Source organism: Mesitornis unicolor, unplaced genomic scaffold (assembly GCF_000695765.1).
Source record: "Mesitornis unicolor isolate BGI_N332 unplaced genomic scaffold, ASM69576v1 Scaffold3140, whole genome shotgun sequence".
Taxonomy (NCBI): Eukaryota; Metazoa; Chordata; class Aves; order Mesitornithiformes; family Mesitornithidae; genus Mesitornis; species Mesitornis unicolor.
This window is the reverse complement of record NW_010156051.1, coordinates 4,147-26,832: the sequence shown is the minus strand read 5'-3', so window position 1 is coordinate 26,832 and position 22,686 is coordinate 4,147. Positions and strand designations below refer to the sequence as shown.

Genomic DNA, 22,686 nt, shown 5'->3' with positions numbered 1-22,686 from the left:
CCAAATATTGTATTTTTATTTAGCTTGCTTTTTTACTGTTTTGTTTCTGGTAACAACTTTATTAAATGCCCAGCTCCAGAATGCTTAGTGAAAATTTACAGCTGCAGAGAGAGGAGTACAAATACTTATTTTAAAATTAATAATAAAATAATTATGGACTTGATCTTGTCCAGACAATGCACCAGTTGTTCTAGAGAAAACCTCTGCATATATCATACACACTTTGGGGAAATGAAAGCAGCAGTGTATAAGGAAATGCAACACATTAATGTGAAATCCTAAACTGGACTAGCCAGCTCTTGTTCTCTCAATACAATATTTTATGAAAAATAAAAAAAAAATACCAGGTGTTTAGTCCCACTGCAAAAGCTAATGCATATGCAGACATAATAATGACATGATAATATTTCTGCTTACTATTTGCTGTTTCTTCTTAAGACATAGACCATAAAAGTTCCCACTCAGCAACAGAACAAAACTTCGACATATGTTAAAGCATTATTCCCATGTGTCTTCAGCTTTATCAATATCCATCAATGTCCAGACATTATCGTAGGCCTTCACTTGCTCTCACTGAAGTCGACAGCAAAACTTCCACTGGCTTCAACAAGAGTTAGGCTCTCAAAGAATAAGGCAAGGATGATAACTTGTGTGCAGTTAGGAGTACTGTAACAGGACTGGAATGCACATCAAGACTCTCATGACTACATGTAAGTAACACCCACAAAAATCAAACAGTGTTTCACAATAGGTCCTGAAATAACATAGGTAAAGTGATGCAGATTCTTACAATGCTATGGAAACTAATACATACGAAGCTTGATTAATATGGTGTGGTTTTTTTTAAAGCAATACAAATCTGTAGTGTTAATTGGGTAATGAACATGTTCTGAAAACAATATTAACCATAAATAATCAGTGTTATGAAATTGAATAAAACTTTAACTAATAGAAACATTATTAAAACGTAATTAATGAGCACATTTGTGCATACAAATTTTCTCATTTTATACTAAGCTCCAGAACTCTGTAAACTGCGAGGCATTCATCGTGCTTAACATGGCAGAAAGTTATATTACGTCTCTGTTATTTTATTTTGTTCAGTCCTCTTCCCATCAAACATGCAAACACTGTCATCACCATTTTTGGCTTCACTTCAACCAGATCATCTGGGAGAGCATATATACGAGCACCAATCTTTCGAGCAACTGAAATGGCATACCTTGGAAAACAAGAGAAAATAAAGAGTTACTTTCCTTGCATCTGCCAAGTGTGCCAATGTTCATAAGAACAACATTTTAATAGCATGATGTACCTGTTCAGTCCATATTTATGCTCTGTAGAAAGTGGACGTTATTGTGAAGAAAGCACATACTACACCGAATCATTAGGGTTGGAAGAGACCTCTAAGATCGTCAAAGTCCAACTGTCAAACTTGACAGACATTTTGCTACTGATTACCAAAGCATTTATTTCTGTCAAAACCAATATGGATTATGGTAGCTGTTAATAAAGTAATTGCAGTGGAGTGGTGGTAGGTCATTTCAGCCATGAATGAGTTCATATATTAAATGTGCTAGAAAAATAGCTCTAGAATACTAGAATCTATAATACATTCTATTTGAAACAAAGCAGCTAATATTAACGTAATCTGCCCTTGTTAATACATCAGTAAATCATTAATTGCACCATGAATTCATGCATTTCCTGCACTTCAGGAAAATACAAAGCATTCATTTAAAACTTACTTAGCATTATTCAATTTATCTTGGTAAGAAAGTTCTTCTCTCTTGACCATTTCTGGACGAACTGCTTTTGGTGCAATGGCATCTATTAAATCTAGGACAGGTAAACTAGTGCTAATTGATTTGTCCTAAAAGAAAAGATTCAAAAGATTAGTATAAAGACTTCGCTTTGATTATTCTGTCTCCTCTATGCAAAAAACCCTACAGCACAGCACATTTTACATACCTACTGAAAGACACCAGAGTGTTTTGCTGCGTGACGGCTTTTCCCCCTCTTTATGAGGACTAATGGTCTTTCCCACAATCAAAATAATGATACTGTTATTACAAAATGGTTTATTTCATGAAAAAACCAAAGCATTTGCTGTAATTATTCCTTCCCAACAGTTGTGGCACATAGGCAGCTGCTGATGACAAACTGACAGTCAGCAGACAGTGCCAGGGAGGCTGGCTCTGCTCCTGCAGGGCATCAGCACAGCTGCCTTCTCCACCAGCTCACAACTGTGTCAAATTCAGTGACGTCCCATAAAGCCATCATAGTAATTATACATCTAAAAATAGCCATGTAAGTCTGCCTGAAGACATCAAATGTTTGTAGTATCTCCACAGGACCGTAAGCTCAACCCACACTTTTGTCATTTTTATTGTTTGAACTAATGGCAATTCAACAGAACTTTCCTTTCCTAGTCCACGATAAGTATCAGGGGCCTCTGCCTTCCCTGCTACACAATCTGTTTGCTGTAGTAACCCCAAAATATAGACAAAAATTCATACTGTGAAAGACAATATAGACATGAATGTTGTAAGAAAACTGTAGTAAAAAAAGGTATACTGAATAATGTCACTTTACATCAGTAGCTCCTTATATTTATTGGTCTACTATCAGTTGAATTACCTTAAAAACACAACCAATGGCCCCTCCAAAACCACAGGTGTACCCAGAGCAAGGTGTTAGGACAGGTTCTGTTTGCATTTTTAACTTACTTCTACATAAATTGTAATAATGGTGTTATAAATAAGAGAAGCAACAGTCCCTTTTAATTAGATGAATACCTAAGTTACTTTCTAGAGTAAAAGTTTAATGATTTGTTCTATGAAATGATTTTATATTACCTTCTAATGCTGACCTAATTCAATTCCATAGCACAGCGAGCACTCAGATATTTAACTTGCTAGGTTCTTGTGTTCCTGCTGTGAACCACAGACAACTGTTTCAGAGCATACAACGAATGTGCACAAGATTGTTGTATCTGTGTGCAACTGCAGACATGACACACCTGACATACACATGACTTCTTCTGTGTAACACTTTAAAAATGTGAGAGAAAAGCTTTCTTTATCAATTTATTAATATTTACTGAACGGGAAAAGCTCCCATCGTGTACAGGTCTGCTGCACATCAGCATTGCCAATGGAGACAAAAGGCGTCACTGGTTAAATGGGCTCCCTCTCCTGGCGCTGTCACACGAGCACATCTGTTTGACCAGCTCTGACTAAAAACGGTGGTGGTGCATTTCCAAAGTTGTTCCTCGTGTTTGTAACAGGCATACGAGTGCCTGTATCAACAAATTTGGAAGATACACGCCATGCCATGCCCAAACATTGGTAACTTCAGACAGAAGTCCCTTTGAAAGTTTGCTTTTTAAAAAATTCTAAATTCTTTCTGTTTCTTATTAACAGACTCGTAAATTACTTTTCAAGATTCACAGACTGTTAGAAATATTTCCTTATGCAATTATGGTAGCTGATGGGAGAGCCACTGTTAAAGCCAAATTGTTAACAGATCAGATTAAAAATCCCAGATCTGATTATACGTGGAAAGAAGGAAAGTAAATTAATTTGCTTACCTTGAAACTTGTAATTGAAGTTTTCTTATTTGCTTTTGCAAGTGTCTGATTCACCCATTTAATAATAATTTCATCATTTACTTTTTCTCCCTCTCCAAGGTCTGATAACACATTCAAAGTATACCTTTAATAAATAAAACCAGAGTCTGAGTTAAAGTGAGTGGCAGAACTCAACTCTGCTAACAGTACCAAGCTACAAGCAACAGGAAAATATCACCAGTACAGCAGCAGTGCCAAGAACTCTTCTTCACAAAGTACTCTTACCTTAAAAACAATTACTTTATATCACTTCTTTGTTGCTGCAAGAACAAAATAACATCCCCAGACTCATAACATTCAGCGTTACATCTTCTTTATCTATTTGTTTTGCTCAGCACATCATAACTGATTTTATTTTATAAACTGAAATGGCTGCCTACCACCCAAGTCACTTTGAAAAATGAACTGCAACAGTTTAAGAAACAGAAAGCACTGAGTGTTCTGGGGTAGGTGTAAGAAAATGAACTTGTGGAAAGTATTTGCAATAAAAAGCTCTTTACTGAAACCAAGTTACAATATATTTTTTTCCTGCTCAGTGCACTAGCAAGATTATGATTTTCTAATAGTTACATTACTACAGCTGTGATGGCCTAATAATTTCTTCCCATTTTAACATCTCCAGCATACATAACCTTTTCCTATCCACCCTTCTTTTTTGATTTTACAAATATTGACATTACTCTCTACTTACAGAAAGATACGTGGAATCAACATGAAATAAGTTGTGTGCTTTTTACTTGCTGAAGGATTTATAATTTTGACCCCAGTTTTAGTACATAAAGTTTTAATTACGTCCATACATTGACGTGTACACAAACACACTACTGTGTCTTCAACCACTACACAGTATGTAACTCTACAAAAAGTCTTAGAGAAGAGGGATATTTAGAGATGGCTCTCTGAAATACCTGTTGGGCGAACTGAACACTAGCTTTAATTTGCTGTGACATACAGAGACATAATACAGACATAATACAGACATGAATCATATACTATGCCGAACTTACCTCCTCATCAGCTGCCATACCAAAGCCAAAGTCAGAGTTGGGTTACCCTCATTTAGATCGTGTCCAGCAATACCAACCAGTGAGAATTTGGCTTTTGTCCTCCCGAGTTCTACTGCATAGTTGCAATTCTCAATCTGAAAGTAAATGTTGTGTGCAAATAATAAAACCACCTTAATATTTCTATAATACAGACCTGTAATCTCTGTGTATTTTGAATTACTTTGGCTTATGGTTACCTATGGTGAGATGTGAAGCTAAAGAAAGATTTCTAGCCTTTCTACACTGTGATTAAACCAAGAGTTTTTACTGTAAGTGCTAGTATGCAAGATGCCATTGATAATCTTTTTCCCACACCCAAGAAAAGCAAGTTCACTTCCACTACAGTCAATGAGTATACACATACATCAAAACAGAATTTGGAAAATTACCGAAATGTGTTTATTTCGAAATTTTTTTCCTCTACATCTCTCACTTCATAACGATCACAAAACTGAAAGCTTGATTCTGCAAGGCTTGCTCGAATTCTCCTGGCAGCGTGTGAAACTGCTCTGTGAGGAAACACCTCACGACAGAAGAGCTCCTCCCCCACGCAAATCTAGGCAACCCAGATCCACAAAGAGCACAGCGGGAAACAGTGAAACGGGGCCGCATTCCCGAGTATCTACCCACCTTTTTCATATTACCACCGAGTAACGGATAAGGAGGTTTGTTGACATGGTTCCAGCCAACCGGCACACGAATCATATCGTACAGTTGGAAGATTATTAAAGCATCAGAAAGGTCACTAAATCAGAGTAAAACAACACTTTTAAGTACAAAAGCTCATATTCACAATGAAAACGTTAAGTACTTGAGACTTCTCGAAGTGTAATTAAGTTGCTGAACATTTGCAGTCACAAATAAAAATTCTGTGGAGAAACTGGCCTATATCCTATTGCTCAATTCCTGCCATTATTTACATTAAATTGTATGTGTAATGTAATTATTTTCACAAATATAAGTGAACTAAGCACAGCCACTGATTTTACCAACTTTAATTAAATAATTGCTTTTCATAGGGTAGGCATAGATAGAACATCTAGCTAAAGAGTTTTTATTTATTGATCTAGTTCTAGTTTTCTCAGAACTTTTCAAAATGTTAAATACTCATGCTTTATCTGCACTTAACAGATTTATCTTGCCCAAGAATAATCAAAACCAATATATTCATCTTGTGGAAAAAAAAGACTATTAGGAGAAGCATTATTTTCCCATTATAAATTGCATTCCTGATGATCTCCTTCAGCCACTTGCCAACTGAAATTCTCCATGTTAAGCTATCTAGAGATGGTACCACTTTACAGAGGTCAGGAAACACAGCAATGAAACCTGGCATCAAGTATACATGCTACCAGATGTTCCCACTTGCTCCCTATATCCCACTTTTTCAATAAGATTTGAATCAACTGCTGGCACAGTTTGAAAGTGATCAGAAACAGCCAAAAAGCATGCTAAAAAGCTCTTTGTCTTGAGGAAATACCACACTGCATAGATTCTTTTTGCTCAGCAGACACCTATCCTGTCCTATAGTTTAGAATTACATTACTGTTTGAACAGGTTCGTGGTCATTTCAACTCCCACAAGAGAAAATAAAATTCATGCATTATAAAACATAACTACCTCAACTTTAAAAAAAAAACATAATACAAAGTACAAGTGAGTGAGGAGCGCACATGAAAACTTTTAATGTTCTCTAGTACTTCTAGGTCATGAGTGGAACATCTGAGTCAGACACTGCTTAAGGCAGACCACACCACAGACCAGTTTTGAAGTTCTTATCACACTGTGTGGAAACTCTGTTATAGTAGAAACAACTTCCCTTTGTTCTTCTCTTCTTTCTTCCCCTGTCATCCAAGGGAGACCAAGTTATTGTAGGCTTTTTTTTTTTCCCCCAAAGAAAAAAAAGCCTTACCTGTATAAGTGATTAACATATGGGCTTACACCCAGTGAATTCATCCAGTTTCTGAAAGTCCTTTCTTCCTTACTTTCTCCTATGGCGACAAACATAATTCTACGTAAATTACGTGCAGAAAACTAAGAAGCAATGTTTAAATGACTCTCGTGTCCCTCTCTCTCTCCTCCCCCCAAAAAATAACACAAAACAAGACACGAGTCCATCCTTTCCCTAACAGTAGCCTCTACTGGCCAATAAGTCAAGGCAATCCTATCAAATTGAGTCCCAGAGGCACTGCAGGGAGTACTATTGGACAACAATTTTCTGTGTAAATACAATTTGATAAAATGCATATATCAACAGTTTGTTGGTTATATTTTAGATAATATATCTTGGAGAAAATAGTGATGGTTAATAAGAATAAAATGAAAATCAGTAGAAATCGCATTCAATAGTATCTTTAAATCCATTTGAAATGGTGTATTTTTATTGAGTTAGTACTAACACGCTTATTGCAGTTGCATCAAACTCCAGAAACTGCTGCTCCACTTCTTCCCCAGTATTAAACTGTGCAGGTCCTCCCCAGAGCAACAGATCTCACCTCTTCAGTTTTCAACACTGGAGACTCAGCAAGGTAGCTACTGATACTGCCAGGAGGGCCAGTTATTCCTGCAGCTTTAACTAGCAACTCTACTTGGAAATGCAGAAAATTCAGAAGGAAAAAGCCAAACAAACCAAACTCCTCACTTTCCTTAGATCTTTTTTGATCTATTGCGAGTTCCTGAACTAATGCGCTCTCTCTCTCTCTATCCAGTTTGCAGTAAAACATTAATTTTTTACATAAAACATTACCTAAATTTTAACAATGTATCTGTGGCCAATTGCATGTGAAGCAGTGCTGCATAAGCTGTTCTCTTACATCAAAGAAAAGCATTTAACAAAGTATTTAGCCTGAATACATAAGCTTGGAATAACCTCATTGTCAGCCCAGTTCTGGGCTGGTAATTCACAGTTAAGAAAACAGGAAGGACATTGAGAGGGAGAAAACCCCCCAGACAATGAAAATAGATTTATCAGGACCGAAACGTGTAAAAGCCTGAGTAAGATTTTCCTTGCTTTCTTGTCTGTTCCTCAGCTGATAATGGTACCGAGTTTGCCTAACGAGGTTTACAGAGCATGAGAACTGTCTCGTTTATTAGTGCAGTTCTATGTTGACTACAGAACAATGTTTGTGCCAAATGAACCGACTGTATCAACATGTATTTAACATTAGGACAGAGATAAAACCTCTTTATAATATTAAACATTATAAAATATAATATATAAACTATAGTATTAATGCTTTTTCCATTAAATACACCTATGTTATAACTTCAGTTTTTAGACAGAGGTTACAGTTTTAGTCTAGGTCTCTTCCTCTTTTATACAAAAAGCTCTGGACGTCAAAATTTATTTATAAAAAAAATTAAATTCAGAAATTTCAACTGTACTTGACATTTTCCAACAGAAAAAAAAGTCTTATTTTAAAATTTTCAGCCACCTTACCAGTTACTTTCCTTCCCAATTATTGTGAGATAGATTATATTCATCCTACTACTACATTTTCTTTCTAAATTATGAGGTTTTTCATATGCAATTCAGACTGGTGTTTGTTTCAAAGCTTTACCACAGACTCACTGAGGAGTACATGCTGAAACAAAGAAAAACACCATTCTGCAAGATCTTTGGGCAGCCAGCTTTTTTCACACATTTCTTCCCACAACAAAATTTAAAAGACAACAAAGAATCACGTTTTATAATAAAGTTAATAAAAATATCCGTGTTTTTCCATAAAAAGATACAGTCAAAACACGAGCATGATACATAATTTAAGTTTATAAGGAACAACTTAAAAGGTTATAGCATTTGAAGCAAGTCCCTTTTTGCTTGCTTTCTTTTTTGAAATTTTTAGGCTTACTGAGCTCTGAGTTGGTTTGCAGTATCTAAAATACTGATTGCAAAGTGCTTTTAGAAACACCTGCCCATGGCAAAGACAGTAACAAGGTTATTTAATGGACTCCTATGAACAGGAACTCGGCAACGGCACTCAGACGGGAATTTTAAAATGCATGCTTAACACTGGCGAAGGAATCTGAGGTAGCCAAGCAGGAGCAAGAGCATGCGAGTTGGGCAGCTCCCTTGTGGAGAGCAGGAAGTCAAGAATGAAATCCAGCATACTGTATTTAATATGCCACTCTAAACAAGTCACTTTATCATGCAACACATAAGCGTTCGTAAGTTTTCCAGATGGCTGAGAACTGACCAATTCTTTCTCTCCGTTCTTTTATTCAAAATATACCTTGTGATCCTATCAGGAGCATATCTTCTGCTGAGTGGTGCAGCAGATAGCCAAAATCATTGGAAAACTGCAGAAAAGGGGCAGAGCTACACAAAAGAGAGAGGAGCAAATTTGGTAGTATCCTTTATATGTATTGCCATCTCTTTCTTTGAGATCATTATGCTATGAAATGGAGTAGAGCAGCCATAGGGATGGAGTCAAGAATCCAAAGGGCTCCAAACACCCAAGATTCTCTCTGAAAGACAACAGAGCCCAAGATCCAACCTGCACCCTAAGGTCAGCTGGCCCGAGTGGGAGTCGTCAGTGCTCTCACAGCAACAGCCTTGAGGGCTGCCAGTAGACTTAGCAACAGCAGCAGAGGACACGGACACCGGAGGAAATGTGGGTGGACAGAAGTCCCTCCTTTCCTTTTCCCCAAGAACTCAGGTTTCTGTGTGACTTGGGCTCCAAACTCTGCTCCCTTCCCCACCAGTGAGAGGTTCCTCAGAGCAGCAGCAACACCAAGTTAAAGGTTGTGCATTGACTGAGGTCAGGACTCCATCCCCACATAATATCAAACATTCATTTTGCTGTCAGTATAGCTGAGGGACGTGCTCTCTGTATACAAGTGCACATCACCAGACTTGCTAAGCATCGTTAGAGCAGTGTCAATTTACAGTGTTCATCGTCTTAAACCAAAGAGAACAGCCACACCGTATCCTTTGGGTGGCACAGGCACTGAAAAGATGGAATTTAATGCAGGCAAATGAAGACTTTCAGAAAGCTCTACTCACCCAGACATGCCTAGAGCTTTACATCTTGGCTCATGAAAGGCCCCTACCGGTTACGCCCACAGAAAGAACTATGTGGCATTTGACTTACTGCAAGTCCTGCCCCCATTTTGTATGCATCTGTAGGGTTTTCTCCTCTTACTTATGATGGCATATTAAAGCAATGGAAAAATACAAGAACAATGCAAAAAACAACCAGAAAATGAAAGAGATCATTAAAACATTAGAAAGGAAAAAGAAGAAACATTGCAGAATTAACACTTTATGGAGTACAGAAAAGTACTTAATACAGTACCTACATTAGGAGGGGTCAAATCTGCATGTCATGAAGCAAAATAGGAAAGCATTATAAATTATGAGTCAGATTTCAACAGACAATCTATGATGAAACTATAAAGAAATAAATTACTTAAATTTTATATGACTACCTTGATAAAACATCAGTAAAACTACAGGATTTTATGGAAAAAAAGTAAAACAAATTAACAGAAAAATACAACAACAACAACATCGTCTTTTGGCTGAAATGACTCTTTTGATGGTTTAGATCTGCATGACACCACAGGAGTTATTATTTGGGAGCAAAGGAGAATTGTCTACTTGCCTTTGGACAGATAACATTGATATGATTACTGATCTCTCAAATATGTACTATAAACAGTAAATTAAATTTGGCTGGTATTTATAGTTACAAAATTGTAAACAAGCATTCAGGTGATTGCAGCTTTTTACAAACTGTTTTAGCTGAGACTTCGATCTCACCTGAGTAGTTTAGGAAAGTTCAGAAAGTAATTCAGCTGTTTTTTGCCATGCCAGTGAAAACATCTAAATTTGTCCAAGTTTTCAGTATTTTGAATCACACCTGCAACTTGATGTTCAGAACGAAGAAGCTGAAGTGAACTTACTCCACCTCCATACAACTCCCATACACGTTTCAAAGAGCATACATTTCTAACAAAACTGCAGCAGAGGAAAAGCAGGCCCTTCCTTCAATCATTTGTGCTGGACAGCAAGGATTGCAGCAACTAGGGATGTTACAGCTGAAAAAAGACTACCTCCTGTGCCCTGACACCTCTACCCAGCTGAAACTGGAATAGCAGGAAGCCTGGAAACAGCAGTGGTCTGAGGGATACAAGATTGGTGACACGGGGATGCAGCAGAGCAGACAAATTACGAAAGAAAGAGGAGCAAAGGAAGATGGACTCACCTAGATGGAAAGGAAACCTGATAGGAACAGTAAGAGGAAGGCAGGAGTAGGCAGTGCAGAAGAATGTGTGAACATTGCTGATGATTCTCGTGAGTGTGGTACCCCTGATTCTCACCATTCCTTTGAGCTCAGTGAGCGACTGTGAAATACGCTGGCAGGAGCCATTTCATGATCCTATATTAGCTGGTCCACAAAAGGGGTTACAGCCAAAGATTGCTACCAATTATCCCTTTATCTCTAGCATTAGAGATCTGAAATGTATAGGTAAAATCCAAACTTGCCAGTGTGCTAGGATCTGTATAGGCTGCTGATGCAATAGATTAATATAGGTTGCTGATATATAGGCTTTTTTTTTATGTTTCCTGTTTTAAAAGGCAAAAACTAATACACATACACACACATATACATAAACACAACATGTGAAAAGTACTTTAAAAGACTATTACAGTTGCATAGTATACCACTGCAAATTAGGGAAAGCTAGAGCTTGTACATCAGCAAAAATATAAACAGCATGGAAAGAAGCACAGCAAACTGGAAAGGGAGTAAGAGGACAGTTTTTGCTCCTGCAAATGAATGATAGAAGGTTATTCAGGAACAGCCTTTGGTGAGGCCAACACAAGTGAACAATATTCACAGCAACAGGGATTTCTACTACAGGCTTACATTAAAAGCTAGTGAGAAAGCTCTATATGCTGGTCTTAACACAGGCAGCATCACACAGGGATCCTATATCACAACCTAGAAGGAACACGTAAGTAGACATCACTAATATTCTTATCTCCTGTATGTTTAGTAAGTTAAGTACCTTCTAATAAATTGAGATCGTAAGATGAATTGTCAGGCTTGTTTAGGGCTGGGTATGTGTTAAAAAGATTTGCAACAAAAGCTAAATTGAGTTTAGGGTTGCCAGCAACCACATCAGCTGGAGTTACAAACTGTCTGCAGCCCAGTTTATCTGCCTGTTGGAGCATGCATTCAGCCCTCCTCAAGTCATTTTTATCCTAAAAGAAAAAAAAATGGTAATGAATACTAGCATATTTCCATTCCTTGCTGCATCTTCAATTTGACAAATCTTTAAATGACCCACGCCAGCCTCTCCCTCATTCCCCCACTGCCTGAGCTGACTCCTACAGCCCATAACAATTCCCTTCTTCCCACCTTCCTTTCACCTTCTGTTAGTCCTTCACTTCTGTGGCTGCCTGCACAACACATTCAGCTACACGTGCAATAGGCTCACCATCACTGCTTTAAACTGATGTTCTCAAGCACAGTAATTACAGATTATGTCCAAACCCCTTTATAAGGGTTTAAATGCTTCAGAATGTGATAATTCACTACCGTGATTTCCTTTTAGTATTTTTGCCTCTGAATTGTCTTAAGTTGGTAACCTATGTGTTGTTTATTCATTCTTACTATTAATCTACACAGAATAAATCAATCTTCAAGGCCATGTAGCATATACTTTTTGCCTCTAATCTTCATAAAACTAGGAGTTACTATTTATAGGGAAATGAGTTAGTAATTGAATTACTGTTAGAATCTAATAACAGTCAGTAATTCAGCATTGGTACACTCAGCCAGAAACCTGCTCTAGAACAAGTTGTCAAATGTTACTGGTTTATAATCCATTACAGATCATGGTCATATGAACTGTAGGAAATTGCAGGGAAAAAATTTACTGATACCCTTTTTCATTCCCCAAAAATCCCAAAACAAAAGCAAACAGACATACCAGAGGTCTCCTCATGAAGGAGTCTGAAAGGACTAAAGCCCGTATGCAAATACAATTTTGCATGTGGGTTTTCATTACCATAATGAATTACAAGGTTCAGTGTAAGACTCTGATTGATACATAGATACTTAAGGCAGGCAGTTCAGTTTTGTATCAAATGCATTCTCAGAATAATCCTTCCAATAAGCATTATGTAGCAGCTTGGAAAAAAGTGTTTTCACATCTACCTAGGCTGGTTTTAGACCCTTTACAACTTAAAGCTTGATGGTTGCCTCTCTTTCCTTTCCTGCTGGTTACTGGAAGGGTCTCACGTTATCTGAGTGCTATCTGGTTTGGAGGAAGCATCACAAGGTTTGAAAGTTTACTCTTTCTCCTTGTCTGAATTCAACAAAAAGCAGAACTGAGAAGAATGTTGTAATATTCATGTTGGAGGACCCAACTGAAAACAAAAAAACAGTTAGACTCGACTCCAAGTAAAACATACCTCCAAGTTCTAGACTGAAAGATGCATGATCCTGTTTCAGCAGTGCCCTGGAGCTTTACTCAAGTTTTTACCCATTTAAGCTTTTGTGACATTGAGGAATCTGACGGAGCTTTTGTAAGCTTTACAAAACAGAAGGGATTCTGGGACAGCCCTGCAACCAGGATGTTGGATACACACACAGAGCTCTCATGCAATTCCAGTCTGTTTTCGTGTTTCTGGATACTTACATGAAAAGCTGAAAAGTCAATTTTAATGGGCAATTCATCAGGATCATCTCCTTTGGGTGCAATCTGATTTAGCAGATGGTAGTATGCTCTTGAATCCTAAAACAAGCAATGTAGTATTAAAGAAAAAAAAAATTAGCAAGTATGTAGCCTTTCATACTTACTTTCATTTACTGCTCTTGTAGTCCAGTTCAAAAGCCATGAGTCCAAAGTATGATACCCTAAGTTTCAGAGAATATGGATGAGGCCATACAACCATTTTACTACAGTATTTCACATACAACTTATTAAGCCAGATGCCAGAACAGGAATGTCTGCTAATTATTGTGGACAATGTTAGTTAAATTCATGCTGTTGGATATGAACTAGACAGTTGTAATTATATTTAAGGCAAATTTATTTTCACAGTTATTTTATTCCTTCACTATCCTTTCCAAACAGAAATTTCTCTTTAAGTGATGCAGTAATTAGAACTAAAATTGGAGAGCAAAGTGGCTCTTTTAGGATGAATCTATAGTCACAAGAGAAACCATACTTATTTGATGCAGTTTTCAGTACACTTCTTGGGTTCCCCACCTCCCTCATCCCCCAGTAAGAAACTAGGAGAATAGCAAAAACCTGCTGGTTTTCAGAGTATTTAATACTTCTTTTAAGTGGGATGCAATATTTTTACCATAATAGCAGTTATCCTGAATAGAGCAATCAAAATAACGTTCTTTCAAGTGTTGAAAAATGAAGAATGAAACTATAACTAGAAAAAGCAGATGACTGCTATTTGTCATCTGATCTGGCTCATTTGTTTCTACGCATAGTGTTTAAAACCCATTTTGTTCAATTACCAGTGATAACTGCATACCTTAATGTCTTGGCTGAAGTTACTGATTTTCTGCCACCCTGCATTGGCCAGATGGTAGTTCACCCAGCGCAGCAAGAGCTCTTCTGGGGAAAGCTTCATTAACTGATCTAGTTCTTCTCCGTCATTTAGCAAGGCAATGAGAGCTAAAAGCAGGTTTGAAAGAAAGCTGAAATCATTGCTAATGTGGTCTCAGTTAATCCCAAATTGTGGAAGTTGCTGTACTTGGTATTAACTCTTACCTTCATTTCTGGAGATCTCAATATCAGCAAAAAGACCAACTTTAATGATCTGCCACAGGAGTCCTAACACCAAGTGTGGTTTTCCTTCTTGTAAATCTTGTGACCCAATATTGACAACCGTACAGCCAATGGCAGATGCTGAGTTCAGAGCCAGGTTTAGGTTTTCCTGTTTGAAATACCATTCCATAAGGTTGTAATTCTTACAAAATGTAGTTTAAACAAATTTACTAAGTTTCAGAAGTCATAACAAACAATGCATTAGTTCAATGGTTCCCAGTGGAAAATTGCACTCTGGAGCTTTTTTGTGAACTATAGTGTATCTTAGGAAAACTCAGCAGAAAACATCATTGACAGTGATGAACCCACGAAGGAATCATGGGCCACCTTCTGCAGCTTGGATTGCTGAGAAATATTCTAAAGAAAATATTTCCTGTAACTCATAAGTATCACATACACAAAGTAAACAACATGGCTCAAAATATCAGCGGCTTGATCCTGTGGAGAAACACGCTCAAGTGGAATTGAACCATGAACCTCTGTTCAGGTGGCTACTGACATCACTGTCATCACATCCTGGGTTTTATACAGGCTGACACATTTATTCAAGCACCTGTTAAACTGTAACTGAACAGACAGCGTAAGAAAATCACGGCAATCCAACATCCCGACACTGGAAGTAAAGCTAAGGATTGCCATAGGCTAAACATCCCAGGAAAAAATACCTGTCAGCTCTCGTAAATATTCCCTTCTACTTTCTTGTGTCATATTTTAACTACGTACAGAGACAACAAACACACAGTATCATCTCTGCTGTCACAACTTCTTTAAAGAAGTAGAGATTACAGAACTCACTTGGAGGATTTAGAACATGGTGTGTTTTAACTTGTCACATTGTAATGTGACGTCCTGGAATGAAAAGTCTGTTAATTAACTGAAGTTTTTAATTAGATTTCTTTTCATGCTTTGACATTTTTTAATACACAAGACTTTTTTTTTTCTCCACCAGAACTGTCATTTAAATAAAGCTGTAGAAATACATTTTACATTTTTATCTGCAGCAAGTTCCTGTCTGTGCAGTACTTACAGAAATAGTGAAAGGAGTGAGTTTCTTCTTATTAATAGCCCTTTCATCAATTGTATCTGGTTGTGAAAAGTTAATCATTTTGCTAAGGAAGAAAAGTCAGACATTATTCAAACTTTCATTTCTCAGAAAATATGTTATTTGATTACAAACTCCTAGCACTTTAAACTAGCTGTAAATATTTCTGACAAGATAAAAATATGACCTCATCCTCTAAATCTTCTCTCCCTGTTAAATAATTACACATTCATCCAGAAACCCCCAGATAATATGTAATTATGAGAAACTAGAGCAATTGAGTTTTATGCTTAAGTAACAGAGCATGTCTGTGCTGTCAAAAAGTGTTCTAGAGAAGATTAAAACTGAACTAAAGACAGTTAATAGTTTCTAGTGAAAATCTCTGTAATATAACCAATGTGTTTCTGCACTGTATTTCTATGGTATCTTGCATCTACAAGGATCTCCAAAACTAATTCACATCAATACTAATAAGCTAATCCCTTGTTATCATGGTGTATGAACAAGTACTGTCTATTAGTCTACTCTATCTAGACATTTACAGCAGATCTCTGACATGTGTAATTATGGATCTGAAGGGGAAAACCACTTCTATAATTATGCAGAGAGTCACATAAAAAATTGCTAAAAACAACATTTCTGTAGGCAGATTTTCCCCACATTCATGGAAATATTTAAGAGTGGAGTCCTGACATTAAAGCCTATCAGAAGTTTTCCAATTCACTGATCAGCACTTAACCTTTGAGAATAATTTTTTCTCTTTCTCACAGCCCTGGACTCACCAAAGGAGGATGCCATCTGCAAGGGATTTAAAAAGACTGGCATCTGATGGGTTCATAGGAAGGAGGTGCTTGCAGTCTGGGTCACCTTGTAGAGCTTTATTTATCCAATTAACAAAAGCAACTTTTTCTTCCTCTGAAAAGAAAAACAGCATTACAATAAGCTATTATAATTTCCATGAACACACACTACTAAAACATCAGATGTGGGTCAAAGAGGTTGAACTGCAACAAAACCCCTTAGTTTCATAGGGATCAGTTAAGAAAAGAATCAGACCGGGGGGAAGGTGCAAAAAATGGCAAGTACAGATTGATCTTTCCCCTGCTGCACCCTCTAAACATCTGGTGATTTTCTGAAAGGCAACAAAAATTATAGCAACATAATGGTTCATTGTGACTCTGAATTCAGTTTCGCAGAAATTAGAATGAAAAGAGAGGAATTTGTGATCTGAAATACACAACATCGTAATTTCTACACCATAGGTTTAAAATGCAGCGTTTTATTCTGCCTTCTACTAGGACTTCAGTGACCAGCAGCATTTCTGAGAGCGCCATCTGAATTACTGTGCTGTACTTAGCTTTGAGAAACTTAAACAGTTGAATACTTCAGTTTTAATTTTTCTTTCATATTTAGTGCAGAATTTATTACTGTTTATCTAAGAACGCCTACTGGGACAACGGTCAATCAAGTATCAGTATCCAAACTCCCACACAGCGCAGGGTGTATTCACCTCACTGACCTGAGGCAGCATACAAGACAGGGATCCACTTGACTCAGTGCACTTCTTCCATTGTCAGTGGGAAGAAACACGAAATCCTAATGCACACTTCATCTTGTCTTAAACTGGATGACTAATGAGACCAGGTCAGACGAACTGCACTCTAGTGGGGTCAGTTTCTCTCCACCAAAATGGAAAGGGAGTCTAAACAACTAGCTCTGATGGTGTCCCCCCTACAGGCATCATTTGAGATGGAACATATCCCCTGCTGTGGAAATACACCAAGCATAGCTAGTGTTATGGGATAATACTCAGAGAGGGTATTACCATCAGCTAACAATTATTTCTTACCTGAATAAGAGTGCTGTGTCCCTTCACTAGATATTGCTGATGTTCCTCCAATTGCTGTAATACCTTGCTTTTTGTTTATTGATTTTCTGAAAGATTTGCTAACTTCTTTACTTTTCAATTCCTGAATTATCTGGAATTAAAAAACCATCTTGTGATCGATCGTACCTTTATAACCTAAAAAGGTTACACCTCTATACCTAAATAACTAAGTGCTAACTCACGTAAGTGTTCCAGAGTCAGTAATTAACTGACTGCTCTCTCTAGTATTTCCATTGACTTCTGTTTAAAAACTAACTAGATTACTGTATGGGTAAAATTAGTGTAAATCCCTTCATGAAACTTGCATACTGGATATCTAATATATTACTTCTCAGTGAGTACCTCAAGTGCTACCTTTATTAAGCCATGCTAGCTAAAAAAGTAGACAGGCAACAATCCACACAATTTTTCCACAGATATTTTGGTAAACTGAAGAAAACAACTAAAGACAATACACATTTTCAGTGACTATAGCATATTTCTTCCACTTACTTCATCATATGCTTTACAGGAAAAGGTTAATAAATGTCAGTTACATATGACCTCAAGCAAGCTGATACCATTTTCCACCTGCCTGCAGTGTAAACCACTTTGCATATACTGATATGTCCGAAGTTTGCCCAAATACTGCAGAGGTCTCAAAACTGACAATAAAGTAATAGATGCATTTCAATACCTGGATGCAAATATTTGATCTCACCTATGAACCACTGCAAATTAGAATCTCGGGAAGAAAGATCAATAACTAGTTCAACGAGCAACCTGCAGCAGTACTCTAAATTCAAAGCAAAAGCTGCTCATCTCTAAACAGACACACAAACCAACAGCCTTACAATTTGTTGTTTCTCTCAAATAAAGCAGACCAGCCAATGATCCACATTGAAAAAGCCTGAACTATTCAAATTTACCCAGTAAAAGTTAAAAACTGTACCTCACTGCCAGTAAGAAACAGCCTTTAGCACAGAGATTAAGCATAGTAGCACAAGCATTAGTAAATCACTAAGAGAAGTCAGAGGCTGGTATCTAATTATCTACTGTGTTGTCACGGCAAGGGCTGACCCATCAGTTCCTAAAACATGTCGTACATCCCCTCATTTTTGAGAAAATAGAAAGTAGGACTGACTGAAACTACTGTGCTCTCACGTGCTGCCCAAATGTGATCTACTCAATTAAATGGGAGAGTTGAAACACAAAGACTGGAAAATAATTATATAGGATATTGTAAACTGTCATAGAAAAGCTTCCCATTCTCAACATATTAGTTACTTCTAGCAAAATAGTACTTAGTTGTACCACTTGATTCAGTTTTCTGTCCTAGTTCCCAAGAGATACCGGCAGTAGAGAAACATCCGAAGGGATGTCTTACTGAGACAAACTCTTCAAAGTTGATTCTCCCATCCTTGTTGCTGTCTGTCACTGCAATGACTTTTTCTACAATCTCCCGGACTTTGTAACCAGGCAAGGGCAGACTTGCTTCTTTAAACAGGTCCTGAAGCTCATAATCACTGACATATCCGCTGTTGTCAATATCTGTGAAATGAAAGCACAATTTGTCTTTTATACTTATGAAAAGAACCAAGTGCAGTAACTGTTGAGAATAAACAAAGTGTGTGAAATACAGTTCTAGGAGATAAGTGTTCCTTCTTCTGACATAGATAAGCATGAAGGAATACTTGTGAATTAAAGGCATAATGGCTAGGAGTTGTGCCATCTTGTTATGTATTTTCTCAGGAACTATTTTATAATCCCAAAGCACAGATATACAATGGCAAATTTGTAAACAGTGAAATTTAAGTTTTTTAAAGACTCCCAACAAAATTCTCTATAAAGCTTCAAGTGAAAGCAAGATCAATTATTATATTCTTATTGTCAGTATTAGATTTACAATCAGTAAACTCAAATCTGATGGAAGTTATTATTAGAAGAGCACACTTACAGAAGAAAAACTACTTATGCAAGAACTCTACCTGACTCTGCACTTTGTTTCTTATCCTAATGTTTGACAGACATTTTCTGTTCTTCAAAACTTTTGACGTGCTTAGGCTTACCTGTGGAGAATAGATCTGGGATGATCTGTATCTGTTTATTAAAGGTGACCTTCCTTAATCTACTAGCCAGCTCTGTTTGGAGCAATTTGCACTGCCACCTCCCCTTAAGTCTGGCTCCCAAGACCACATGTCGGGAATGTCCATGTACAGCAAAGTATCAAAATGCTTTTTCCAACATGAGGGTATGGTATAACTCCACAATTATGGAAAGAAATGACTGGCTATATCACATAAAAATAAATTAAGAAAAGTTCAGTATAATTTGTGCTACTTATGATGAGTAACACAGCAGCACAGAAGAAATCATAAAAATACCCTTCATACTTCTACCTCAGGCCAATCTGTGTGCAGAAAGCTGTCTTGAATTCTTCTCTTAGTATAGTAAAACAACATTTTACAAACCTTTAATATGTTTTTATCCAATGTAATGCGTAAATGAATCAAACACATTAACTGCTCTATGTATATTTCCATATACATATGTATGCACATATCTATACAAGCATAATTTGAGAAAGTCCACTAAAATAGCAATGAAGAGAAGTACTTTCCAAAGCAGAAAAGCTATAGTCCTGTATATCAGTATGCATGAAGTTCAATCAAATACAATAAATCATATCCAGCATAACGAGGGCTGGATATAATTCCTATCATTTTATATATTTAATGCTAATTTTTTCCATGTTTGACAACAATTTTCTGTCTTTCATGATCACATCAAAGCTCTTGAAAAACATGAATTAATAGTTTTTTCTCAGTTCTACAAATGATGCATCTAAGAGAAGTAACTTAAGAGAACATCACAAGTAACGCTGAGTCAGAAACAGAAGCAAGATGACGTGGCCACTTTTCTGACTTGTCAAGGCTCTCCCACTTGGTTTTTGGTTTCCTAGTTAAAAAACTTCTCTTCGTGTTGTCTCTAGTATCAGAACTCAGCCAATAATAGCAGAGGATGAATACCCACCACATCACAGAAGGGCAAGCAGAGAAACACGCTCTCACCTCTACAGTTGATTGCTATACAGTAATTTCACTGTAATCCATACTACGCTAGGTAGCTTCTGTACAGCTACATAAGGCGGCCGCATTTCACTGTTGATGAAAGCCTAAAAACACCCGTTTAGTTTTTTTAATAAATAAATTTCTTTGTGTTTTCAGTACCACCAACAATTCACAAATCACTACACAGACTAACTTTATGTCTCCTTGTTTATTAATCTATCCACTGCCTGACTTCCAGACGTGTAACAGCACGCATAACAACAAGGATGGTCTAAAAAGCAGAGGACATGCTCACAAGCTCACTCGGATTACCAGCTATTTTATTTCTCTAGGTTCATCTTTCACGAGGGTAAGTTTCCATGATGAGAAGCAGAGAGTCAAATACATGCTTTTTCTCTCTGTTTACCAATACAGCCACAAGCCATTTACCCATAACGACATGGGAAATGCAAGAATGAAAAAAGCTAAACTATGCTGAATTTTTATATTTTACAGAAAGCATAATGCAGCAAGCAAACAAAAAAACCAACAAAAAACAAACCCCAAAACCCCAGACAAACTAGAAAAAAACCAACAAACTTTTTGGTGAGTAGAAGCAGTACAGACAATGCTTGAAGCAGAAGTGTGACAACATGCAGGAAGGGATGGAAAGAAGGAATGCAGGTGGTGAAAACCAAAGAAATAGAAAAGCTGTCAGACAACAGCAGGGAGTATCTACCTGCCCTGACACCTCCCAGTAGACTGGTATGTGTGCAGAATGCTCTTTTCCTTGGTCTGTCTTTCCAGCTTCTGCAGGCTACAGACTTCTTGACTGTGTCAAGATGGTTGCTTAGTAGCAACTCATGAATTACCTTCCATGGATGTATCTTATTCCTTTAGCATTTTACTCTTTTTTGGTCTCAACAACATCCTGAGTTACTGGGTTCACGTTTTTATTATTTCTCATGAAGAAAAGTTACTTCTCTTTATTTTAAGCTTTCTGACTCTACTGGGCACCTGTACTGACAGATGCTGAGTAATTGCCTCTTCACCTTTTCCATACTCATTGTCTTGCAGGTCTCTAACATACTGCTGCTCAACTGTCTCTTTACCAAGCTGGAGACTGCTAAAATTTAAGACTTCTTGCCTAGAATGATCCTGTTCCCCCATTATGAATGATTACAAATACGTCTATTTACTTTGCTGAGCTGCACAGTTACACATCACCCCCTCAGAACTGCAGCAAACAAGGAATAAAGTAGACATGAACTTTAGCATTTGTAACAGTACTGCAATATGGAAATAAGAGTTAGTTGCTATACAGTTTTTCACTCTATTTACTCTCCAATTAATCTGCAAACATCCTGTCAAGCATACAAAATTGTATAGTTATTTATTAACATCTTCTAGTTACAAAATATAAAAATATCTCTGTTGAGCTTACTTAAAATGTAAAATCTGATCTAATAAATGGCATTACTAAAGCATGTGAGTAAAGCAAAACTAGAGTGTCAGTAACCTAATGTGACAATATATTTAACAACGGAAGTTTGATCGAGATTCTTCACATTTAAGGAGGTCAAAAAGCTGAATTTTGAGACCTATCATCCTGCATATACAGTGGCACAAATAACGCAACTGCCCAGCCAGAAAATGTACCTGTTTTCACTGCTGAAGTTAGAAGTGAATAAGCACACAGTTTCAGTGAAAATAAGCAGGGTACATAAACATTCTTATTTTCATAGATATTACTGGCAACATAGAAGAAAAGCAGGGCCCTATGAAAACAAAGTGATCCATAAAGATTTCTTCCACAAATCCTACATGGCTTTGCAATGCTAATGACATCCCCATTGCTTTTTTTATTTAAAGCGTACCTATTTTACCGAATGCTTCTCTTAGTTCTTCAAGCTCTTCACGAGAGACAGTAGTTATGTTGTTTTCCATCTTCGGACAGCAAGGGGTGTTGTCCTCAGTTGCTTATACCTAACAACAGTAATAACAATAACAATAATAATAATAAAAAAATTCATAAGGCTTTCATTCCAACCACATATTAAAAGAAGTTACTGATCTTTTCAATACAAGGTACCAGACCTGAATGACATTTCCAGGCCTGGCACACTTAAAACATTACAAGCAGCACTTTAAAGTAGATCAAACACCTAGCAATTCTTTTCACTGTAATAGTGACTGAGAAGTCACAATAGCAGCAGCTGTTTTCATACACATGATGTTTTCATTAG

General features: G+C 37.1%; 1 protein-coding gene across 1 annotated transcript; it reads right to left on the bottom strand.

The window, feature by feature from the left end:
• Positions 1 to 1,086: 1,086 nt before the first annotated feature.
• On the bottom strand, positions 1,087 to 22,419 carry PLS1 (plastin 1). Its single transcript, XM_010193399.1, has 15 exons — positions 22,318 to 22,419; positions 18,778 to 18,941; positions 17,373 to 17,502; positions 16,306 to 16,438; positions 15,509 to 15,590; positions 14,425 to 14,590; positions 14,186 to 14,328; positions 13,333 to 13,428; positions 11,695 to 11,890; positions 6,590 to 6,668; positions 5,308 to 5,422; positions 4,639 to 4,772; positions 3,593 to 3,716; positions 1,749 to 1,873; positions 1,087 to 1,222 (listed from the first exon to the last, which is right to left on the bottom strand). The coding sequence occupies exons 1-15, from the start codon at positions 22,385 to 22,387 to the stop codon at positions 1,087 to 1,089; spliced, it is 1,893 nt and encodes a 630-aa protein (XP_010191701.1). The 5' UTR covers positions 22,388 to 22,419.
• Between the last annotated feature and the right edge of the window lie 267 nt (positions 22,420 to 22,686).